We start from the raw sequence: 25,226 nt of genomic DNA, 5'->3' as shown, positions 1-25,226 counted from the left end.
TAGATCAGACAGAGAGAGAGGTTACAGAACGGGGCTCGGAAGGGTTTAGCTGCATCAAGAAAGTAGGGCTGGGCAATAAATCAATATTATAAGATAGATATTGTCTTAAATTTTGGATGTCGTAATATTGTGATGTAACAATGTTGTCTTTTTCCTTTACCTAGTTAGTTATTGTACCACATTAACCACATTATTGGGGATTATTTATCAAAACTCTCACTGTGTTAATGTTTTGTGAAAGCACCGATAGCCAACCCTACAACATCGCCGCAAAATCGACATTGATGCATTCGGTCAAAAATATTGTGATATTTGGTTTTCTCCCTAGTGCCCAGCTCTACAAAAGCAAGACATTTTACACACATTTAGGTCACAAAATGTAAGTTTGAAGACAGTTTAATAAAGAATCAGAACAACAAGTTTCCTGATTGTTCAATAAATCATGGTAGAGGTAAAGGATAGGGAGGGGGATGGGAGGTCTCAGCAGAAATAGCACTTGTAACAAAGAGAACAGGAAACCTCTTTACAGCAATGTTAATTATTTAAGACCACGCAAAACAACAACCAAATAGTACTTGTGATTACAAAATACAATTGAGAGACAACAATTAAATGAAAAAAAAAAAAAAGCTTATGGGATAATGATAAAGATAAATATTGAACAGCTGGGCAAAACAACAAGTTATTTCAGACACCTGTGTGCATAAGTGCTAATTGTCTGTAGAAATAGTAAAAAAATCTGGTTATAACTACAACACACACACACACTCACTCACACACCCACAGTTTCTTCAAGGGCTCTCCTTGTCCCTGGCAAGGATAAATTGAACTGTGGGACTCCTGCCACACGCACAAATTCAGTGACAAACTCTGCAGTTGTGGCAATAGTTATGACTTTTCTTGCCTGTAGATGGCGCACATCCAGATGTTTACATCTGCATTTTTATCCTGCTGCTGCAACTCTGCTGCAATCCCGGAAGTGGAACGTTGGAAAGTATATAGGCTAGAGTGGAGGACACCTCTGTAAAAACCTCCTGATCGCTGAACACTAAAGAAATCCCAACCGGGAGAAGCTGACTGCAATGGCAGCATTGCTCCGTCTGTTGTTATTGTTTCGATCGAAAGACCCCTAGCTACAGAAAATGACATATTGTACATTAATCAAATATGATGGAGGTCAGTCCAAGAAATGCAGGTTTAATTCTAGAGTTAAAACAACAATCTCTATTACCGCCTCTGGTCCATCTTAAAGTGTTCATATTATGTTCATTTTCAGGTTCATAATTGTATTTAGAGGTTGTACCAGAATAGGTTTACATGGTTTAATTTTCAGAAAACACCATATATTTGTTGTACTGCACATTGCTGCAGTTCCTCTTTTCACCATGTGTGTTGAGCTCTCTGTTTTAGCTACAGAGTGAGACATCTCACTTCTGTTCCATCTTTGTTGGGAGTCGCACATGCGCAGTACCTAGGTAAGGACTACTAGCCAGTCAGAAGCAGAGTATGAGAGCGTGCCACGCTAGCAGCTAGGTGAGCATTATAACGTGTGTTACAAAGTGACCACGTTTGTCTCTGAAGTAAAGGCTGGACTACAATAGAGCTGTTTGGAACAGTTTGTGAACAGTGTTTTCTGTTGGAGATGGTAAGTCCCTTTGGGGTGGACTTTGGGCTTTTTCACTTTGTAAACCTATAACATGAAAAAAGCAGATATATAACACAATAGAGGAAAGGGGAAAAGCCAAAAAGCATTATATTAGCTGAGCACTTTAACAGTCTGACTCACATTTTGGCACATAAGCTTCCCTTCTGTCCCAAACATGGTACTGGTTTAAATTCTTTGGGTCAAAATGTATTATATGAATATGGGTGTAGTCAATATCAACTGATTCATAAAGCCACTATTTTTTTACTTTTATATAGTGAATTTTAAAAGCCCTTATTATGACTCCAAATCTATTACGCAGTAAAGTAGAAATAAACACTTAGAAAAGGATTAAAGTTAAAACATGGCTAAAAGATACTGGTTCAGTCAAACCAATTGGTTTAACGATACTAAGACAGTGTCTAACTTTTTCAGTGACCCACTGTGAAACGTTTATATGACATCTAGCTAAAAACACAAGAATTATGGCCAAATTTCACATCTGTGTCTGCCTCATTTACAGCATCCTATTTTTACCAACTCAGAACATTTCAAATTTGCATATGATCGTAGGTGTGATGCATCACAGGTTTAAAGCCATAAGTGAGTATTACATTGCAATGGAAGGCATCATTTACAGTGACTGGCTTGCACAGTGGACCAATTCTATTCTCCTTATATATGCTTCCTCTAGGTAATATTATTAGGAAACACTCGATTAACTATCACTGTTACGCAGACGATACCCAATTATATCTGTCAATTAAGCCAGATGAAAGTGGTCAGTTAGCAAGACTTCAAACGTGTATTGAGGATATAAAATCCTGGATGACCCACAATTTCCTGATGTTAAACTCAGACAAAACTGAAGTTATTGTGATAGGACCAACGCACCGCCGAACTTCGTTTTCGAAAGATATAGTTACTCTGGATGGTATTACCCTGGCCTCCAGCACTGCTGTCAGAAATCTAGGAGTTATTTTTGATCAGGATATATCCTTCAACGATCACTTAAAACAAACCTCAAGAATAGCCTATTTCCATCTTCGTAACATTGCCAAAATTAGGAATATCCTGTCTCAAAACGATGCTGAAAAACTTGTCCATGCATTCGTTACTTCTAGACTAGATTACTGCAATTCCTTATTATCAGGTTGCCCAAATAAGTCCCTTAAGACTCTCCAACTGATCCAGAATGCTGCAGCACGTGTTCTGACGAGAACTAAGAGAAGAGATCATATTTCTCCTGTATTAGCTTCTCTGCATTGGCTTCCAGTGAAATATAGGATCGAATTTAAAATCCTCCTCCTGACTTACAAAGCTCTAAATGGTCAAGCACCATCATACTTAGAAGAGCTCATAGTACCTTATTGTCCCACTAGAGCACTGCGCTCCCAGAATGCGGGGCTACTTATGGTTCCTAGAGTCTCTGGAAGTAGACTGGGAGCCAGGGCCTTCAGCTATCAGGCTCCAGTATTGTGGAACCAGCTCCCAGTCTGGGTTCGAGGAGCAGACACCGTCACCACATTTAAGAGTAAACTGAAAACCCTCCTCTTTGATAAAGCTTATAGTTAAGGAGTGAGTAGTCGCAGCGTCCACCTAACCCGGCCCACCTGCTTCTCCTCGTAGTCATCAGTTTATATACTGTATAATTAATAATCTAGCGAGAGTACAGCCCGATCCGGTTGGGGAGAGTTCTAGCCCGACCAGGCTCCTTTCTTTAACCTGCCTCTCTTAAGTTATGCTACTACAACTCTAGACTGCCGGGGAGGCTGTTCCTCCCTAAGATATACTGAGCTGCTCTCTCATCTCTACTTGTTACTTTTGTATGCATCCTGTCCAAGAAATGCTTGCTTGTTACTAATCTAGCTCTGGGGAGTTTACTCCCCGGAGTCCTTATGTTTCTTCTTCGCAGAGCTATGCTCTGCGATTCTCGGCATTTCCTGGCCGCTTCCTGCTGCGTCCTGCTGCACCCGCCGCACCCACCCGTGCTCTGCAGCGCCACGTTACATCCCGCAACGCCCTGCTGTGATGTTCCTATGCACAGAGTAGTCAGGATCCGGTATAGGAGACTGCACTACTCAGTATGACACGATGTGCCCTGCTATGACATGAACTTCCACGATAACCTTCGAAGTCACTGTGACTTCTAATGTGACTGTTATCACCACTGTTCATCACGCCCCCAACCGGCCCGTCAGACACCGCCTACCAAGAGTCTGGGTCTGCCGAGGTTTCTTCCTAAAGGGGTTTTTCTTGCCACTGTCGCAATAGCCACTGCTAATGCTTGCTCTTGAGGGAATTACTGTAATTGTTGGGGTTTTGGAATTTATAGAGTGTGGTCTAGACCTACTCTGTCTGTAAAGTGTCTCGAGATAACTTTTGTTATGATTTGATACTATAAATAAAATTGAATTGAATTGAAAAATTGAATAGAAGAAGTCAGCAAATGTATATATGCTCAGTGGAGAGACCGCTCCATATTGTACCTGTGTGTAATTTATTCTGTGACTTACTTTCTTGACCCCCTAGAATTGCTGCTTTCAGCTATATTGAACTATGAATATTGCTGATGAATTTGTGCTGCAGCACCACCTGCTTCTTCCTAGTCCTAATGACAAAATCAATACATTTTGTCAGATTATAGGAAATGCAAATTGAAGCGCCATCTTGTTCTATTTGGAACATAACACATCTGGTCTAATTTGCTTAGAAGTTGCTGCCTGACAGTAAACAGATCTCTCTACAGGCTTAGGTTTCTCATGCCTCATGATGAAGCCAGACGCTGGGGTACACACAAGAAAACCAGGGTGGGAGATAACCTCCAGTCCAATGTTGGTTTGTGCTGGGTACCAAATTTGATACTTTTTTGCCACCTTAGTATTGAGTATTGAAAAATGCCTCGTCGTTCAATACCAAGCTACGAGGAGAGGGATGGAGACTGCCGCTCTGGTGAAAATGCACAGCTATTTTAGAGCTACATTCAGTGTTCAAGATTGCTCCCCTAGACCCAAAATCTCAGACCTGAACAATGGAGCCATCACACGCCTTTGCCCTCACCATCGTCAACGACACCAATCCCCCTCTATATCCACACTTTACACTGCTGCCATCTGGCCGCAGATACAGGACTCTGACGTGTAGAAGGACTTGCTTTGGCAGAAGTTTTGTGGCTTCTGCCATAGCACTGCTGAACAAACTATCTCGCTGACTTTGACAGAGAGGGAAGCAAAACAGCAGCAGATTTTTTTCTGGTAGCTAATCTGAGTTCAATGAATGATCCCCCCCGAGTTTCCGTTGTCTGGTAATTACCGGTCATTGACCGGAAAAAAATGATGAGGCCCTGAAAATTCTAATTGTCTCCGGTCAGAATGACCACTGGAAATAATTCCCTCTGCACAATATGAATTGTGTTAAAATAGACGAGAGTGACTTTCATATCTTTTCGTTCTATTAAAACAATCAACAATCATATTTTTTCATGTAGAAATGACTGTAGACTGTAGCGTATGTGATAAAGTAAAAACTACATGTCGCGTTCTCGCTCTGATTCAATGCAGAAGACTAGCGACAAGCAAGCAGGAAAGTCAAAGCCCAAGCCCTGGGAAATATTGTGAACTACTTCACAACACCAAGCAGCGGCCGGTCTAATGTATATGAAGCCAAGAAATTGCCAGCGAGGACAAGTCGGCACCAGCTACAGCCCCTCTCATTTATAGTTAATGCCACAGACGCACATCGAGACGCCATATATGATGACAGCTCTCCGCCGTTCCGGAGGCTTGACTTTCTCAACAGCCTGCGAGGTACTTATAGACCTTTTTCACGGCAGACATGTTGACATGTCATAGTAGGAAAAGCACAGGTGTATTCAAACCAATTAATGATGGCTGCATTCCCTGGTATTGTGCATGTTTACTCACTGAAATAGCTTACTGGGTCACTTGATGGAAATGAGCCATCGTTAAAGTTATCAATTTCAGCTCTGCTTTTCCTACTATGACAAGTCCAAATGTTTGCTGTGAAAAAGGTCCATTGGGATTATGGTAAAATCTATCCAGTGGGTCAAACTGGCCAAGGTAGCATGAGGAAAACCCGTCTCCAGTGTGCCAGCAGAGAGAGGTTTCTCCCTGCAGATCCGCATCATAACAGCTCAGCAAAGTCGCCTTGGGGAAGGCAGAGGAGCATGCGCATCACGAGTTGCAGAAAGACACTTTACAATCATTTTGATTTACTTGATCATTTTATGAGTCAGTTTGTTTGTACTGTAGTTTGTACTCTGTTGCATTGATTTAATTATTTTGCCCTCTCTGCCTGTTGCAGCCTACCTTTCAATAAAAAATAGTATGAATTTACATCCCTTGATGATATTATTCTTTATAGCCTGCCTATCAATTGCTTTTAAGCGCAATGAACACAGAAAAATATTTGACAGGAACTGTTTCCATTTGACCCGTAATAGGAAAGCTAACAGGTCACATGACCAGCACCAATTGTTTTACTAGCGGAAACTCTGGATGCCCGTCTTCACCAACAGAGAGCAGATAGATCACATTGCTGTCTAAAAGTACCTAGTGGTCATACTCTGTTGTAAAATCTATGTAGGGCTTATATCAGACCAAAACCCTGCTGCTACAAGTGCAGGAAATTACATTTTCTAGTGTATGACTTCCGAGAAAAGGAAAGCCTTATTTCCATAGAGATTGTCATGATTCTTTTTATATTTTTATAGATGAGCCTGATGTGTTTAGTGAACAGTAAACAGTGAATAAAGAACAGAGTGAAATTTTCATTTCACACAAACACAAAACAGGAAAAAGTTTAAAGCCACAAGGTTTTAATTATGTTTGTAGCAGGCTGGTAAAAAGGTTTTAATGGGAGTTACTTAGATACCTTAGCCGGTTTAGGCTTTGGAGCTTTGCCCCCCTTTCCCTTCGCTGCGTCCTTTTGTTTAGGCAGAGAATCCATCTTGTCTTTGACCAAGTCAATTATCCTGGAGTCTGCAAAAGCTCTGGCGATGTCGAGGCAGTTTTGTTCTGAAGGAAAAAAATATAAAATATGGTCAATCAAATAACAGTACAACTCACAGTGTTACCATCAAAGAGGGGTCGCTTGCCTAAAAGTTGAATACCAATTTCACAGTGTGCACTTTAAACCAAATTTAATGGCACGAATGGTTAACATTGATATATTTCAGATACACAGTCAAACCTTTTTTGTTTTCGGCGTTGACACTGGCACCCGCCTTGATGAGGAAGTCCACACAGGAGGGTCGAGAGCTCTCGATGGCCCTCATGAGGGGCGTGCCTCCACTGAGGGCCCGGGCATCTATTTTGGCCCCAGCCTCCACCAGAAGTTCAATAATCTCCACTTGGCCAGCGTGAGCCGCGTGGTGGAGGGGCGTCCAGAAGAACTGGTCACACACATTTACATCCGCCCTGTCAGAAACAGTAATATCATGGTGCGTTTAAAGACTAATCAGGGCATTGGCCTTGTTGCACACAATAAATCAGATCTGCGTTCTTCTTCCAGTCAACTTGAAAATTCTCAAAGTATGATTAGAAACAAAGTTTATTTGCATTTACAGCATGTCTATTGTTTGTCTTTAGGTTTGATTTTTTTCCATCATCATCATTTACCTCATACATTAATAATATTAAATATCCAGGTATCCCTTAAAGCCCAGTTCAGGCCAAAGATTCGCAACGAGTGTAAACTTGCAGCTCCTTGCAACGTGCCGGTCTGCAACGTTCTGAAATTTGCCAGTTTACACCAATGAGATACGACGAGACAGTTTATCGATTTCATAACGACTGTGTACTTCTGTTTACTTTCAGGCTTTTTTGTAGCTGGATATATCATTTGTTGCGTTTAAATATGAATGTGGATAACATAAGTGATAGTGAGAAAAAACGTTTTATTTCTCTGATTCACGGCTTTGTTCTAACGCCGCTCCCCCTCCTCAGTCAGTCTCTCGCTCCACCACATGCCGTGCTTGCTGGGCAGTCATTGAGCCTGTCTAAAACTCTGCCATTTCAACTAGTTCACAGTTTGTGACATAGAAATAAAAATTATTCTGGATCATTTTATTTCTATAGTTTGTAGCTGACTTCGCAAGCTGACTTCTCTATTGGCTGTTGAAACAGGCGACGTCCCTTACGTTCTAAAACCAGCCCAGTTCCAGGGAACATCGACAGCTGGCTTGAGTCGAGCTGAGACGGGTTGGTTCAGACCGGCCCGTCTATAGACATAGCCAGCGGGGCTTCTGCTTGTCAGAGCAACAGCACAAGACTGGATTTATCGGGTAACGTCCGTAATTATGACTATGCTAATTTAGCTTTAGCTATCAACAATGAAAGTCCGTGGTTAGGAAAGAGTAGGATTACCCCCATTTGTTATACATCGACCTGTGATTAGGGATATATGATAGCACAGTCAGCTGATTTCATTCAGTTGTACGGCAGGGATACAGTAGTGCACAGAATCCCCATGGTCACCACACATTGATCGCCTGGCGTTTAATCGTGGAGCGTTGTCCTTCACGTGAGGAGCGTAGGAGACCCCGCAGACCCACACGACTACGCAGGCGAAGTGTCGCTCCTCATGTGAAAAGCCCTTAACATATAAATAAAATATATAAAAATAAATGTCTAAAATGAAATGTTGTATTATCGCTTTTTGAGTAGAAGTATTGTCAAACATTGCTTGGACTCGCCGGTGCGTCTTTTATCCTCAGAGGGTTAAAAAGGTCTATAAACCAAAAAGACAAAAAGAAAAGGTGATGTTTTCTCACCCCCGAGTGAGGAGATACTGAGCCACCTCGTAGTTGCCGCTGGAGCAGGCCACCATCAGCGGCGTCTTGTAGAACTCGTCCTGAACGTCCACAGGAACCCCATGGTCGAGAGCGAGCTCCAGAGACTCCAGGTCTCCACTTTTCACACAGTAGTTGATGCTGACGTAGACCTTATCTGGCTTTTCTATGTACCACCCTGAGTCATTCATTATGGGATGCTCTAGCGGGTGACTGCGGTCGAATCGGCGGACGTCGGAGCAGTTGTAGTATGTCTCGATCATGTATTTGGGCGGGCCTCCGTCTGGCCGCCGGGCCATACGCTCCGGCGGCAGGGTGCAAATGGGCAAGGTGAGGACAAATTTACCCTTCTTCTTACCTCCTTTTCCACCCTTTTCTCCCTTTTTCTTTTTAGGCATATACGTGGAGAGGAGAAATGGTTTCTTGATGTACTTGACACCTTTGAGGAAATCACTAACATTGATGCATCCCTTTTTGTCCTTGTCATGGGCTGCGATGACTGCATGGAGCTGGTCTAGTTCCACCGGAGCTTTCAATTCTTCCAACACTGAAATAAACATCTGGGTGGTGACAATTTCTGATTGGTTCCCCAAGGCTTGTCGTAGTGTAGTCTCGTGCTCGTATGACCAGTCGTGGAGGGTCAGGGCCCAGAGATCTGACGTGGGGCACTCGCTGCCGTTGGGCTTGTTGCCCTTTCCCTGCTGCCGCTCGGCCTTCTTAAGCTCCTTGACAGCCGCTTTGTGACCAGCGTCCTTGGCGATCTGACGTGGCAGCAAACCTTCCTGGTTCTTCAGTTTGGGGTTACAACCTGAAACACAGAGAAAAGTCTTAGCAACATAAAAAAAATAAACACATGGTAGAAATACCTTATTTAATGTGGGACTGTGTTTGCAGCTGCATCTTCTACAACTTTCTTTCTTTCTTTTTTGTCAAATACTTAACCATGTATGGCTCTACATGTATCACAACAAAGATATAGGGCCCTATCTTGCACTCAGCACAATTGCCTTTGTACACCGACGCATGTATCATTCCTATTTTGAAAATTTTCCCTCCACAGACGCACGTCGGTAAATTAGGAAATGTTTTTGCGCTCCCGGGGGCGGTTCAGCGAAAAGAGGAGGCGTGTTCCGGCGCAAAAGTCCCCTGGTGTTATTTTGCAGTTTCAGAAAAAATTCCGCCACAGACCAAGAAAAACCTGGTCTAAAGTCAGTGGCGCTAGTCGAAAGTCAGTTGCGCGTTATTCGGATGCTATTTTAGGGGCGCATGCTTGGCCATAATGTAGTGTGAAAAAGAAAAATTCGCTTCGGGTGTTTGGATAGGTCAGGAGGCACTTTACAGTACAGTCCTCAAAGTCGCAGCATTCTTTGTGGCTTGTTGTGTTTTACACAACATTCCCATGAATCATGGATGTGTTGATGACATAAATGAGGAAATATAAGAGGACTTAAGGAGACGTGATGTTGAACTACGGTGGGATTGGACACTCGATGTGCTCCTGGTGGAGCGGGTAGACGGAGATGGAGCGGGGGTAGGAGGAAGACAACAGGTGCAGGTGGTGCGTTTGGAGGTCCGCGCTCCATGGCTGCAGCAATCCTCTCCAGACTTGAGGAGATGCGCCCGAGAGGCCGCAGCAACATCGCCACCCGGCCAAGACGGGCATTTATTACTTTGCCACATCCCAGACAGCTCCCACTGGCGTGCGCCAGGCAAATCCGCCGTCATAATAGCAATCCGCCATGGAACAAGCGCACCTGCTCTTAAAGGGAATGTGAGATGATGCTCTGATTGGTTATTTTCATGTTACGCCCAAACCACACCTAGCTACTTCAGACCAACCCATTTTAGATTTGTGTCGGGCGCAAGACTCATTTATCCCGCCGGTATAATAGCAACAGCGTCCGAGATCCGCCCACAAAACTACTTGCGTTTCACGTTTGATACTTGCATTTCAGATCGTTAAAATAGGGCCCACAATCTTACGACATACACATGCAATAAAGAGAGCCTGTATTGACCCTGTGACGGCATTTGGAGTAGTTACTAGAGATGGTCCGATAGCGATTCCGAAACCTGAACTCGCTTATTACCGAGTACCAATCTGATACCAGTGTGTCATATATATTTTATTATGTTTTAACAGCTGTGTACACTACTATCTCCGTATGGATGTGATATGATTTCTATCTTTGTTGTACGGCCTGGCTCAGGTGAAACTCTTTGTGAAACATGATCAAACATAAACAATGAACACCCCAGAACTTTCGTTTATTATCCAGTTTGACAGTCAGTCATAATGGAAAAAGAACATAAATAAACTATTTTAAAGTAGATTTTCTTCTGGGCTCCAGTACTTTCCAATACCATTTGATGGCGTATTTCCATTACATTGTACCTGCTCGACTCGCCTCGACTCTACTCGCCTTTTTTGGTGTTCCATTATGAAAAGTAGTCCCTGGTACCTGCCAACAAGTACTTTTTTTAGTATCACCTCTGTCTGAGGTTCCAAGCGAGCTGATGGTGACGTGAAAACCTGCAGACTACTGATTGGTCAGAGAGAATCGTCACTAATCACTGCGTCATCATTGCTAGCGACAGCCAGCGTTGTTTTTTTTTTTTTTTTTTGCCTCCAACTTCTCACATGCCGAGAATCAAAAACAACACACCTTTGACGTTCTGTGTGTGTGTTGCGTTAGGTCACGACAGTTTCCTGCGGCGTCGCTATGACGACCAGCTACGCTCACCTCACGCATGAGGCGGTACTGCAATGGAAAATGGAGAACGGGGCACCACGGCCGAGTCGAGTCAAGCCAGGTAGAGCAGAGCTGGTACTAGCAGCGGGTAAGCACCATTAGACAGTACCGGAGGCTTTTCCAATACTGGTATCGGATCTCTAGTAGTTACCACAGAGCTATCTTTGCCTTAGATTTGAAAGAGAAAAAAAGCTATAATTCAATACACTGACATCAGGATGCCTATTATTGTAATAATATCTCACAGCACCTCTCTGTGCCAGGAACTTGCAGCAGTTAGCATTCCCCAGGGCAGCAGCATAGTGGAGGGCTGTGCAGTCCTCTAGGTTAGCCATGCCCATGTCTGCTGCGTATGCAGACAGCACCTGAATCAACTGGAAGGCACAAAACACCACAGAGCAACACATCAGAATCCTAAATCTAAAACCCCATTCTAACTGACATTAAGTACTGTAATTTGAGTTAGGAAAACTTAGAAAAAAAAAACTGGTAATGTAGGCAGAAAACAACAGCTCTTTCACTTTAATTTGACATATTATTACTTATTTAAAAAATAGTAAAAAAGTGAATGAGTGAGTAGATACCACACCTCAAAAAAGCCCCCCATGGCTGCATAGTGTACAGCTGTTAGGCGCTTTCGGTCTAGGGCGTTGGGGTTTCCCCCTCTCTTTAGAATGGCTCTGACAAGCTGCAGGGAGCCTGCCTTAGCTGCCTCCATTAACGCTGTGACGCCGGTTTTCTGATGAGAGAGAGGAAGTCAGTGTTAGACGACGTTCAGACCAGGAAACAGCAATCCGGCAATTTTCTGCACGGTTGTGCAGTGGTGGGAGTGTCACTGGAACCCATTTGTGTGACGCCCTGTTGGGTTCTTTAACCCCCCAATATAGCAGACTTTCACAATTACGGTTTTGCGTCAGATTGTTTATAGATCTCGACATTTCAGACTGTATTTGAAAGCAGCTTCATTTCACGGAGAAAGAGAAAAAGAAAAGAGATGGAGCCATTGAATACATGCCAATGTGTTTTGTTGTTGCAGGAAACACTCACAACTCACAACTTTGTTGTGGCAGCAATAGAGGCAGTTTCCTGTTTACTGCACGGGACTCTCACACCGCCTCAAAACGGACTGACAAGTCTGATTGCTGATTACATTACTAGCCACCGGAGCGTGGCGAAGGATAAGCTCAGTTCGCAAATACTCCACAGCCACTGCCTCAGTTCCCATAATGAGTCAGTTCCCGATCCAATTTCTCACCTGATTTGTTGCATTGGGGTCTGCCCCTTCCCCCAGCATGATGAGACACATGGGGGTGCACTCCTGGGCTTTTTCACACATCAACTGGAAGACATGTGTCCCCTGCGCTGACACATCGTTGACGTCTACTTGGCACTTGAGTGCAACCTGCAGGCAGCGGGTGTGGCGCTTGGTGGGGTAGATACAGTAGAATAGCACACCTAAAGTGAAAGGAGGAAAGAGGTACAAAAGGTTCTAAAAAGAAAAAATTGGAGATTTAAGGGATTAAGGGAAAGGGATTAAAGCTTTAGTGTGTCACTTTTTGATGTTAATGAACGTCCGTTGCATTCAATCTATTGTCAAATGAGTTGCTAAAAAGCTAATTAAGACTATCAGCTCCACACAACTCTCTCTGTATTTCTCAGTATGGCTATGTTCACAAGATTGTGGCGTCCGGTGACTTTCTACATCGATGCCGATATTGCGGCGATATTGTAGTTTTACTAATGCCGCTTTCACAAAATATTAACACAATGAGAGTTTTGATAAATAATCACCAGTAATGTGGATACAATGACTAAGTGGGTAAAGGTAAATAATAGAATAGCTGGTAAGTCTGGGAAGTTCCATAAATGACATCACTTTACTGTAATGCAGCCTTTAAAACCAGGAAAAAGACACAAAGACTTGTTTCATATTACGGTATCCAGAATTTAAGGCAATATCTAGCCTCATAAATTGATGTCGATATAGTATCGATATTAGGGCTGCACGATATGAGGAAAATAACGTTGAATATCGTGATAACGATATAACTTGTGATAAATAAACATTGTACTCAGTTCTGCTGCGATCAGTATTCTGCTAAAATACAACAAACTGCTTGTTGAATTTAAAACAAATGAAAGGAAATCATTTCCAACATTCTGTTAAGGAACAAATTAAACATTTAATTGAATATAGAAGGCACCATTAAAATAGGACAGTAACATAAAGTGCAGTTTCCTACTGATATTTTCTTTCAACTAACAAAGAAAATTGTGTCTTTCCTGATATGTCGCAGCCTTTTCGCGATGGGTTTATTGTGCCAGTTGATATCGCAATGACCGTAGAAAAACGATATGTTGTGCAGCCCTAATCGATATACTGCCCAGCCCTACACCCAGGCCCTGTATAACGGAGGATAACACAGGCAAATGTGTGACTATTGACACTCAGCCTCCTAACTGGGGAAAAGACTCGGCTGTGGCTTGAGACTGGGCCGAAGCAGTCTGTGGGGAGTGCATGATGATATCAGGTTACTCGGCATGTTTCACAGGAGAGGATCACCATTAGAGGTTGATCTGTAATTAGATGTACCCACACGGTCTGGCGCACACACACACACACACACACACACACACACACACACACACACACACACACACACACACACACACACACACACACACACACACACACACACAGTACATCTGTTATACAAAAAGCAGGTATTCATGTGCACAAGCACGTACGCAAATACTTTTCTTTCTAACTCAAGCTCACTCTCTCTCCCACTCTCGTTCACTCACTCGCAAAAGAGTGCCATTTGCAGTAATTGATGTCCGGACACACTGTAATTGGGATCATTATCTCGATTGGTTTTCAAAAGGTCCTGAAGACGAGCGTTTGGCTCCGTGATTGGAGTCGTCTGGGATACCGCCTCCTCATCAATATCTAAACACAAGCACCATGCATTTTCATGAGTTGTAAGACAAGGCAAGGCATTCACACAGCGAACCTGCAGGTCTAAACTTGACATGGAAAACAAAACAAAAAACTATACGTATTTGAGAAATCGACACTTCAAGCTCAAATGAGACATCAGTGGAAGAGAAGTAGTTCCTCCCATGATTAAAGCCATATACCTTGTTGACATAATGGGTACATTTTGCGCGTTATATAAGAGCTTTATTTATAGATTAACAATGTTTTTTTTTCTTGCTTGAGAATCAGAAATATTGTCTAGTGATATTTGGAACATGAATTATACCTTTCAGGTAAATCAACAGAAACAGACTTCCAGGGATTATGCCTTTATGCACAGCACTCAGGTGTATCCTAATGGTTATCTATATCATAAACTAAGTGCATAAATAAAGTAAATTAGTACCACAAGCAGCCAAAAGTAATTTCTTTAAATTGCTTACATTTACAACACGTCTCTGCTCTCAGGTATCTTCCCACAGGCCCTGAAAACTGCAGTCATCAAGCCACGCCTAAACAAGAACAATCTAGACACGACACTAATGAGCAACTATAGGCCAATATCAAACCTTCCATTTTTAAGTAAAATCATAGAAAAACTCTACTTTTTCTTATCGCTAAACAACAGTTTTGATGCCTTCCAGTCAGGTTTTCGACCACACCACAGCACCGAGACGGCTCTTGTTAAAGTCTTTAATGACATCCACTTAAACACAGATAGTGGCAAAATTTCAGTCTTAGTATTACTTGATCTCAGTGCTGCATTTGATACGGTAGACCATGACATATTGCTTGACCAATCAGACCGTCGGAAAACTGGGTTGGTCTTTCTGGCTCAGTACTAAAGTGGTTTGAATCCTATTTAAAGAATAGGGACTACTTTGTGTCTATAGGTAATTATACATCTGAGCATACAAATATGATGTGCGGAGTTCCCCAAGGCTCAGTTCTGGGGCCTCTTCTGTTCAACATCTACATGCTTCCACTGGCTCAGATTATGGAAAACAACAAAATAAGTTACCATAGTTATGCGGATGACACACAAATTTACATAACCTTATCGCCAGGGAACTATAGCCCAATACAATTAAATATGTGCATTTAACAGATTAATGATTGGATGTGCCAGAACTTTCTTAAATTAAATGAAGAAAAAACTGAGGTGGTCGTTTTTGGAGCAAAAGAGGAACGATTGAAAGTCAGCGCTCAGCTTCAAACGACAATGTTAAAAACAACAGACAAAGCCAGAAATCTTGGTGTAGTCATGGACTCAGACCTGAATTTTAAAAGCCACATTAACATAATAAAAAAATCGGCCTATTATCACCGGAAAAATATATCAAGGGGTTAAAGGACTTATGTCTCAGCAGGATCTGGAAAAACTTGTCCATGCTTTTATCTTCAGTAGACTTGACTACTGCAACAGTGTCTTTACAGGTCTCCCTAAAAAAATCAATCAGACAGCTGCAGCTGATTCAGAACGCTGCTGCTCCAGTCCTCACTAAAACCAAGAAAGTGGATCACATCACTCCAGTACTGAAGTCTCTACACTGGCTTCCAGTGCCTCAAAGAATTGATTTCAAAATACTTTTACTGGTTTATAAATCACTAAACGGTTTAGGGCCAAAATACATTTCTGATCTGCTACTACATTATGACCCAACCAGACCTCTCAGGTGGTCTGGGACAGGTCTACTTATTGTCCCCAGAGTCAGAACTAAACAGGGGGAAGCAGCGTTCAGTTTTTATGCTCCACATCTTTGGAACAAACTCCCAGAAACTAGTAGGTCCACTGCAACTCTCAGTTCTTTTAAATCTAAACTAAAGACCTATCTTTTTGATGTTGCTTTTCTTTAAATAATCTATTTTATTAACTTTAATTTCTTATACTGCACTGTAACTTTTATTCTTATACTGCACTATCAATTTTATTCTTGTCTTTTATGTTTTTAATTTGTTTATTGTTTTTAAATTGTTTTTACTTGTCTTCTAACTGCTCTTTAATGTTTTATGTAAAGGACTTTGAATTGCCCTGTTGCTGAAATGTGCTATACAAATAAAGCTGCCTTGCCTTACATTATCTGACTTTAGGGGGATTTAAAATATTTGAGAATCTAAAAGCAGCAAATCTTTGTATTTTTACCAGATACACTTAAAGATGTGTAATATTACATTCAAATGTCCAGAAACAACAATGCCTCTGTTATATATTCTGTTTAATTGTGTACTCACATTACTTTAAATGTTCAAACCCACACAAATCTTTCATTTTAATCAATGACACGGATTGTGTTATTTGGTCCCCTGTCGATGGCGTCATATAACCTTTGACCCCTTTAGTTGTTCTCATTTCTGATAAAACACAGGAAACGCCCCCAAAAAACAAACAGATGATACGTTCACACAGCATTGCTTCTCCATTGAATACATGCCAATTTACAACAGAGTATTATGGTACAGACCTAATTAAGGCGGCAGTAGCTCAGTCCGTAGGGACGACTTGGCTTGGGAACCGGAGGTTGAAGTCCCGCCGGTTCAAGTCCCCGTGTGGACCAAATACGGAGTGTGGACTGGTAGCTGGAGAGGTACCTCCTGGGCACCGCCGAGGTGGCCTTGAGTAAGACCCTGAACCCCCCCAACTGCTCGGGGTGCCATTAATGGGCAGCCCCCTCACTCTAACATCTCTCCTTAAGTGCATGTATAGGTCCTGTTTGTGCATGTGTGCGTATTTGGGCCCTGTGTGTAATGTGTCAAGTAACTAAAAAGTTGAGTAAGAGTGAAAAAAACTTAATTTCAATAAAGTATCACTTAATCTTAATTTATTGATATGATGATATTAATTTATTGATATGATATTTCAATATCAATCCAGTTTACGACAATGCTGACAATGCTACGTTGACTAGTGGCTCTTGCTAAAGGGGGTCGTCTGCCAGAAATCTTTTTCGATTTGAATCCCATTTCCTGCATTTCTACATACATTTAGGGACTATGATAATACAAAATCCAGGAAATAATGAAGTTCATCATAATGATAAATTCTGCCTGAAAGAATAGTACTAAACTATGTAGAAGAAAAAGATGTCTTAATTTCTTTATGGTTTAATATAGGGGCGATCGCCAAGACTTGAGGGAATCATTTTATAGAGTCAAAAATTTGATTTGAAAGTGGGGGGGAAACAAACAGGATTGTGAAAGGTGTCCCCAGTGGAATACACCCTAGTGTCTTTGTATTAGTGTATTTTTGTCCTTTGTTAATTTGAACGTTGTTTGTATGTGTTTTTATTTTTTTATCATGCACTCCTGACTGCAAATCAAGTTTCCCATTTGGGGTAATAAAGTGACTGAACTGAACTGAACCTGCTGCTGCTGCTGCTCACCTTTGCCCTCGCTGTCTTTAAGCCTGAGGTTAGCATTGCTCTGGACCAGCAGTGCCACTATGGCATCATTGCCCAGCTCGGCGGCTAACATGACCGGGGTGCGGCCGTTGTTGTCCTGGACGTTGGGGTGTGCTCCCTGGGAGAGGAGGAAGCTGACCAAATCTGTAAGGAGTCAGGAGGAGCAGAGAAACAGTCAGGACAAAGAAGTGACCATAGAAACAAAACAGAATTTTTTGTTTTGGTTTGCAGTACATTCTATATGAACTGCTTGATTTCTCATACAAATAATTTCAACTATAGCCTTGTGTACCATGCATGATTACGAATGAATCTGTAAATTGATGACAATCCAAGAAACAACACATTTAAAATAGGGATTTTGGAAGTAAATCAAATTGCATTATAGTAAACTTGATATTAATTCAAGTTATGTACATATTGACTGTCTAAAAGCCATAGCTTTTTAAATGTGTATAAAGCCATTGATGTAAAATTTGTCTAAGGTCAATGCTTTCAAAATTTGGTAGTGTTCAAATGCCACTACCAAATAGGACTTTTTTATGACAATATGATATATTGATATGATATAAGATGCTCGGTTTCCCCCAGAAAAGGGGGTTAACACCTTTGCGAGGCAGTGTATCCATGTCACAATCTCATTAGGGGCTAAGCCCCCTCTGAAGGTTTGACCTAGAATCGCCCCTGCACTGGGGGAACACTGATATGACCATTCAAAAGGATTAAACTGCAACAGAAGGCCAGTGGAGCACCATGTTCTCCTAAATAGAATATAGGTTACATAATGTATCTGACTGACTGAGTAAAGAAGAGGACCATCACCCTGATTGTTGGCTGACACTGCCACATGAAGCACCCCTGTGCCATCTTGTGGCTCAGTGAGATTGATGAGGTTTTCCAGCCCCAGTTTGACCATCTTCTCTATCTGCACTTTATCCCCTTCATGGACGTACTGCAGCAGGCGGTAGATCTGGAGCACCTGCAGACGGCCCCTTGCCACTCTGCCACTCATTATGGGCTTAGATGGGCTGCTTCAAAAGAAAGAAAAAAAAGAGCTATGACTTCCTGACAAATGTGCATGCATACAAGCTAATGACCAGGGTGGAAGCAAGGCATACATGCTAATGACCAAGGGTGGAAGCAATTATGTGGCTATTTTAAAGTCAGTCATTTTAATGAGGTAGGTTTTGAACTATTCTTGTGGTGGTATTCGCTCAATGTCAAATCATCACAGAACACATGTGTTGTTAGTTATGTCACTTAACAACAGTCAGTGCAGCAAACCTGCCTGCTTTGTTTGACCACTGTATTTTTAAACTCCAATTGATTGCATTCTGTAACGTCACGTGACAGTCTACTTACGTATTGCCCATTAGCCTAGCGTTACTTTTTCACTGCTAACGTCACTCACCCTTTGACCCGTTTTGACACCTTAACTGAGCGTTACACTTTTATTAAAAAACAAGAAAAAACACAACCCCAATACGCCTCACAAACACGTGTCGGCTTAAACAATACATTAACGTTAAAAGTAATTAAAGACTAACAGACCTTGTGTAAATTATAGTTATCGTTAGCTTGGCACCCTGCGTTTCCTTGTTTGGCTCGCGCGTTTCTTACCGTGGCTGGTGAAAAACTTTAAAAGTCCTTTTGCACTTTGTTGTTCTCGTACGCAGCACGTCTGGACGGCGACGACACTCACACTTTTGCCAAGTTTGTCCAAAAAGTCCTTACTTTGTTTTAAAGCACAACCTTTCACTTTGTGTGAGCCGGAGAAAAGAAACAAACTCAGCTCCATGGCAACGGCACGCGTGAAAAATGCCGGGAGGGAAGGACATTTGTGTTTTGGTGGTGTCTGATGCTGCTTTCAAGTACTGGTGATGAGCTCGGTTATTCGATTTCTATGGCTCCAAATTCGACTGCAGCAAGAAAATAGGTGCATTGCTGTAAAAAATAATTTGTAAAACTAAATAAAAAAATCCAAATACACTTAACAACAATATTTAAAAAACTGAAACTGAATACAATTAACATGATTATTAGGGACCAGCGTTACCACCAACTTCACTTTGTTCCTTAACATCACATTTCAGCAACATCCAGGTGTGAGGGAAGTCCCACGTTTGTGTATCATCCGATTTTTCTGACAGCACTTGAATCCTTATTCTTCATCCTATATTTAGACCTGATTTAGACCCCTTTTCGCTTCCACAAACTGATTGTAGGCCTAGTCTGTTCCTGGGGTCCACACAGAACTACCAGCATAGACACCATTTGCCTCTACGTTCCATCTCATCATGCATCCTCCTTAAGTAGCCTAGGCTCTGTCTCTTACAGTCTACGAGCCTAGGTAGAATTACCGGTTCTTTGGCCTTGACCGCCAGTGCATGTATCAATTTACATAGTCTTGGGGATGACTTTGTTTGTGTGAGTGACAGTGGAACAGCAGCTATTGAGTGCAGAGACAATAATAAAGAGACCTGTAATTCCCAGTGATAAGTAATGAATGTGCAAAGAATGGAAGACAAGGGATACTCTTTCCTTTAAGGGACTTCTTAAAAGTCTCCAAGGTTCTTTAGCAACAACATCACAGCTATGTGATGGGATATGATACCGAACACAAGGTGTCGCTGCAGCACAGCATTAGAACAAGTGGCTTTCTCAACTATCTCCTTGAAGTCTTCAGCTAAAATTAACCTACTAAAGTTGAGAGAGAAAGATATGTGAGATGTTAGTAGTAGGAGCCAGAAATAGAAAGTCAACCCAGCTGTGTGTATTTGTGAAAGCCAAAAAAGTGCCAGTTAAATAAGTCTAAAGCAGGCTAAACACTGTAAAAAAGAAAAGAAAACGGGCACATCACTCATTTAAATGAGGGAACACAATCCAGATAAACGTGAGACTCAGCTGTGTAAAACTGGGTATCTGTATTTGAGGCACACGTGTGGCAGAAACATACAAAACATATACAATACCTGGCAAGGTGGAGTGGTAACTCGTAAAAATCTTATATGGGCAAAACCGTTGAAAAATATTTACATTCCTTAAAGGTTATACAATATAGGCTACATAGAAACATATAAAATGGCATTCCCACACTGAGCACTGAGGAAATAATGTGACAAAATTTGCATTGTGAGCAAACCCTGATTATGCTCATACAAATCCACATATTACTTCCACTTGATATCATTCACATATTTGCTGGAGACATTTTAATTCTTCTTCCAAAGGCAGGCAGAGTGTGCATAGGTGTAATTAGGGGGGTAAGGTGATAGGGGGATTACAGCCCCCTCAAATAATCAAAACTGGGCTTTTCCAAAGTTTTTGGAACTTTTTTTTTCGACAGTTTTTCGGATGTTTTTGTTGCCTTTTTAAAGGTTTTTTTTGGACAATTGTTTCAATGTTTTTTTCACCTTTGGACGTTTTTTGCCGCTTTTTTTGAGTGTTTTTCCGAGGTTTTTGACCCTTCTTTCAACGTTTTAGTCTCTCAATTTTTTCGATGTTTTTTGTCGCTTAATCAAAAACGTCAATGTTGAAGTTACGCCCTTGTGTGTGTGTTCATGAAATAAATGGAATTTGTAGCATAGAGGCAATGCTTTTCGCTTCCTTATATGTTACTGTTAGCTTTAAACCAAAATCCCACTGTGAGATACAATGATAGTAACAGCTTCATAACGTTAACTACTTGATCCTCCACCAAGATTAGGTGGCCCTTATTAGGACAGAGAGAGAGAGAAAAAAATAAAGTCCCCATTCTTCCCCCTGGCCATCATCCTCCTCCTCCCCTCGTGTTCAAGGGCATAGCTAATGTCCTAAAATGGTCGTATTGTTTTGCTGTTGTATGATTTATAAAATCCTGTGGTTTTTTTCTTTTTCTTGAATGAACTGTCAGTGACTTCATTTGTGCATAGCCTTCTAAAGAATAGTGGTTTGGACTGTGTCCCCTCCTACATCACTGGGGGAATTTCTTTTTTCCAAGACAATTGGCATTCAGCGTTACGATTCTGGGAATTTGCTTGCGGTCAAAATGAAACTGTGAGCATGAAGAGAAAGAAAGAAAAAAAAAAAACTACACTAGAAACAGAAAACATGGTGTGCAATGTTCTTTTGAACAGTTGATACGCTCTGGGTGGATTCCACATTAAAACAAAAGACCCTCACATCCTTAATCTTTCATCATCTTCCCATATGTCCTTTCATTAACACAAGAAAGATCTGAAGGCTATCTTGGTGTAAGCGGTAACAAATTCAAGTTTATAGAACAGCATACGGTATGGAATTATAAGATAACCCTGCAGTGGCTTTTTTTTTTCTGAAGACAACACGTCATAGAATTAAAAAAAAACAACACACAATGGCTCTTTGCACAAATAGTTTTCCTTAAAGCTGTGAAACACAACAAAAAATTATTAGTGGGGTTTTTTTTTTGTCCTTTCTTCTTAGAATGTAAAAATATAAAGTTTGTTTCTCCTTGCTGGATGTGAATCCAATCCAGTTATTTCAGTCTCTTCCGACTTGTCTAGCCAGCGGCTCTGTCTCTTACAGTCCGGGCGGACAAAATGAGATGCTCTCATGAGGGGGGGGGGGAACGTTTCACCCAGAGAGACGGATCGCCATCCAATCAGATGGTCTCGTACAGCAGCATCCCACTGAAGATGGTCAGTGGTTCCGAGGAGTACGCCAGTTTGCCGGTGACGAGGTCGATGCAGACCGTGTCCCCGGCCTCCATGGGCAGGATGATGTTGAAGACAGCCAGAGCGCCGGGGATTTGCTTGGCCTCCGCCATGGGCTTCTCCAAGCCTTCGGGCTGGTAGCCAGCCGAGTCCACTCGGGCCACGCCAACGTTGGACTTGGACAACACCGCCTCGATCTTCATGTTCTTATGGCCCGTAAGAATGCCGCTGAAGAAGTACTTCCCCCTCACTGGAGCTTTGAAAAAGCCTGGAGGGTGTAACAAAGGAGAATTAATGTTGCGTATTTGCTGTGAGAAGTTCAGACTAGAGATGGTCCGATACCATTTTTTGCTTCCCCGATATCGATTCCGATACCTGAACTTGCATATTGGCCGATACCGAGTACCAATTCAATACCAGTATGTTAAAAAATACATACAATATTCTATTATTTTATACGGTTATTGGCTGGAACACTGTTTGTTATGGTTATAACCGACAAGAAGGAGTTGGTTGAGCCATCACTGCAGCAACGTTAGCACGTAGGCTACTTCCACAATGAGCATTCATGACTCAACCAACTCCTTCTTGTCGGTTATTGGCTGGAACACTGTTTGTTATGTTTGGTGGTGCAGGTTGGCACAGTTTGTTTTTGTTGCCGTTTTGTTTTTTTACAGTATGTTCAGGGGACAGGCAGCTAGCGGATAGTGACGAGATGTTTGCCGTATGTGACGAAAAATGTTGTAGCCTAAAAAACGCATCACATCACTTAGAGCACCTTTAAATACATGGTTATATTCCGCCACTGCAGGCAGACAACCCAGAAACATAGCACAGCCGTCGCCATCATACTGCTCCTTGGCACGCACCTGTTCAAATTCCAGCCGGTCTAAAAACTCACCTGTTTTAGGATCGTAGACGTTGTTTTCATTGACAAAGACGTCGTTGAACACTATGGTCCCCGCGCTTCTCATCGGGCGAGTCAGCGCGGCAGAGAAGGAAAGGCGTGGCACGTGGGCATCAGATCCTGCAGGACCTGATCCCGGCGGGGAGACGGAAGGCACGAGTTAGTATGAAACAAAGATCACACAATAAGGAGTGCTTTCATCTGCTGTTTAGTAAGAGCAACACGTACCCTGTTCACCTCTGAGACCTGAGAAGTAAGATGAAAGACAAAAAAACAGTGAGTTAATCATCCAACAATATCATTCTTGCTGCGTATTTTCTATTCTCATCTAAATGCATCCACAGTAGATGTGAAAAAATAAAGACCCAAGATACAGCTTGCAGGTCTAAATCATTAAATGTTATTATTAGGGCTGTCAAAATGAACGCGATAACAACAAGTTAACGCAAATTCCTTTTATTCCTTTTATAAATATGCGTTTGTGAGTCTTTATATCCACACCTGCGAGGTTAAACACAATTAGATTGTTACATTATATTACATGCAAAAAATGTAGTGTTGAGTTAAAGGGTAACTACCGTTTTTTATTTTTTTTAACCTGGACCCTATTTTCCTATGTTTTTGTGTCTAAGTGACTAATGGGAGCAACAATCTTTGACATTGGTCCAATATTAAGCAAGATCGCTGCAGTCGGCAGCGGCGAAACAAGCTACAATGTAAGTTAACAGGGCAATTGTCCAGCTTGTATTTACCTTCACAAAGGTGCTTGTTTTGCCGCTGACAGGCTCAGATTAATATTCTAAGTGTCTGACAACATTATGGAACGAATCTCTTCAGAGATAGACCGTTAAAACTTCTTTAAGACCTTTCTGTTTAACCAGAAACAGCTCTGAAGTCGCTAGCGCTAAACCCACCAGACTCCATTTAAAAAAGCAATACTTTTAGCGTGTATAGAGCCAACACATTTTCATATGTAAATCTGTAAAGTATGTGTTTATTTCAACCAAAACTAGAGTTGTGATGGTTGGAAAAGTGGAAAGACGACCCAAAATGGCTTTTCATACGTTTTTATTTTGTTTCTGTCGACTTTGAATTACGTGTATTTTACGATGCTAAAATTACTGTTTATTTACATGGAGTCTGGTGGGTTTAGCGAACGCAATTTCACGGATGTTCTTATCCTCAAAAAAAAGGATCTTACTCTTTAACAGAAAGGTCGACCTCCTTAGAAATCCTATCCATAATGTTGTCAGACACTTAGAATATTAATCTGAGCCTGTCAGCGGCAAAACAAGCACTTTTGTGAACGTAAATACAAGCTGGACAATTGCCCTGTTAACTTAAATTGTAGCTTGTTTTGCAGTGATTTTCCTTAATACTGGACCAATTTCAAAGATTGTTGTTCCCATCAGGAAAATAGGGTCCAGGTTGAAAAAAAGTGTAAAGTGGGAAACTACATTGTGTTAGTATTACCGAGTAATATCACATTAAGGTCAATCACTTGTTGTTTGATGGGCTTGAGTTTGCAATTTTTTGAGCATTCAGTACCTTTGACGTTATTCTGGAGAATATTCTATCTATTCTATCTAGACAGTATTTGTCATTGTTTTGCATAATGCATAAACCAAGCATATTTGTCCACTGCCATGTTTATAAAAGCATTAAAAACTTGAAAATGAAAGTACATTTAGAAATGTTTGATTAATTTGCGATTAACTTACGATTGACCTACGGACAATCATGCGATTAATTGCAACTGAATATTTGAATTTTATTGACAGCCATGGTTTTTACATTAAATGTGGAATCACATAACTCAAAGACAAAGTTTGTTGTCTTTACCCGGGGGTCCAGTTAGTCCCTGCTTGCCCTCTGTGCCAGGAGGTCCCACCCTCCCTTGGGGTCCTACGGGCCCCTGGGCTCCACGCTCGCCTCTCTCTCCACGGGGGCCCGGTAGACCAGGTGGACCTGTGGGCAGGAGAACATTTAATGAGACATCACAGCTGGGAAACACACTCCTAAAAAAAACACTTTTTAACATTTATAGTTTCTCTTAGAA

The 25,226-nt window shown here is 41.7% G+C and overlaps 2 protein-coding genes across 5 annotated transcripts in view; both read right to left on the bottom strand.

Moving 5' to 3' along the window:
* ankef1a (ankyrin repeat and EF-hand domain containing 1a) overlaps positions 1-19,571 on the bottom strand; it is a 53,477-nt gene extending 33,906 nt beyond the window's left edge. For 2 of the 4 annotated variants that reach the window (XM_028605938.1, XM_028605937.1), the window contains exons 1-9: positions 19,208-19,571; positions 18,410-18,618; positions 17,570-17,731; positions 12,465-12,664; positions 11,799-11,948; positions 11,460-11,583; positions 8,439-9,264; positions 6,857-7,083; positions 6,539-6,681 (exon numbers count right to left, since the gene is read on the bottom strand). In XM_028605938.1, the coding sequence (XP_028461739.1) occupies positions 6,539-6,681; positions 6,857-7,083; positions 8,439-9,264; positions 11,460-11,583; positions 11,799-11,948; positions 12,465-12,664; positions 17,570-17,731; positions 18,410-18,599 (2,022 nt within the window). In that variant the 5' untranslated portion in view covers positions 18,600-18,618; positions 19,208-19,571. Of the gene's footprint in view, positions 1-6,538; positions 6,682-6,856; positions 7,084-8,438; positions 9,265-11,459; positions 11,584-11,798; positions 11,949-12,464; positions 12,665-14,014; positions 14,121-17,569; positions 17,732-18,409; positions 18,619-19,207 lie in introns of those variants that run through there. The other 2 variants (XM_028605939.1, XM_028605940.1) reach the window with 2 other exon arrangements.
* Positions 19,572-20,492: 921 nt separating this feature from the next.
* Positions 20,493-25,226, bottom strand: part of emilin1a (elastin microfibril interfacer 1a) — a 45,644-nt gene continuing 40,910 nt past the window's right edge. Inside the window, exons 9-12 of the mRNA XM_028605936.1 lie at positions 25,010-25,135; positions 23,396-23,413; positions 23,162-23,296; positions 20,493-22,528 (exon numbers count right to left, since the gene is read on the bottom strand). Of these exons, the coding sequence (XP_028461737.1) occupies positions 22,209-22,528; positions 23,162-23,296; positions 23,396-23,413; positions 25,010-25,135 (599 nt within the window). The 3' untranslated portion in view covers positions 20,493-22,208. The remainder of the gene's footprint in view (positions 22,529-23,161; positions 23,297-23,395; positions 23,414-25,009; positions 25,136-25,226) is intronic.

This window comes from Perca flavescens, chromosome 18 (genome assembly GCF_004354835.1).
Source record: "Perca flavescens isolate YP-PL-M2 chromosome 18, PFLA_1.0, whole genome shotgun sequence".
Lineage (NCBI taxonomy): Eukaryota > Metazoa > Chordata > Actinopteri > Perciformes > Percidae > Perca > Perca flavescens.
The sequence above is the reverse complement of the archived record's forward strand: the minus strand, read 5'-3'. Positions and strand labels throughout refer to the sequence as shown.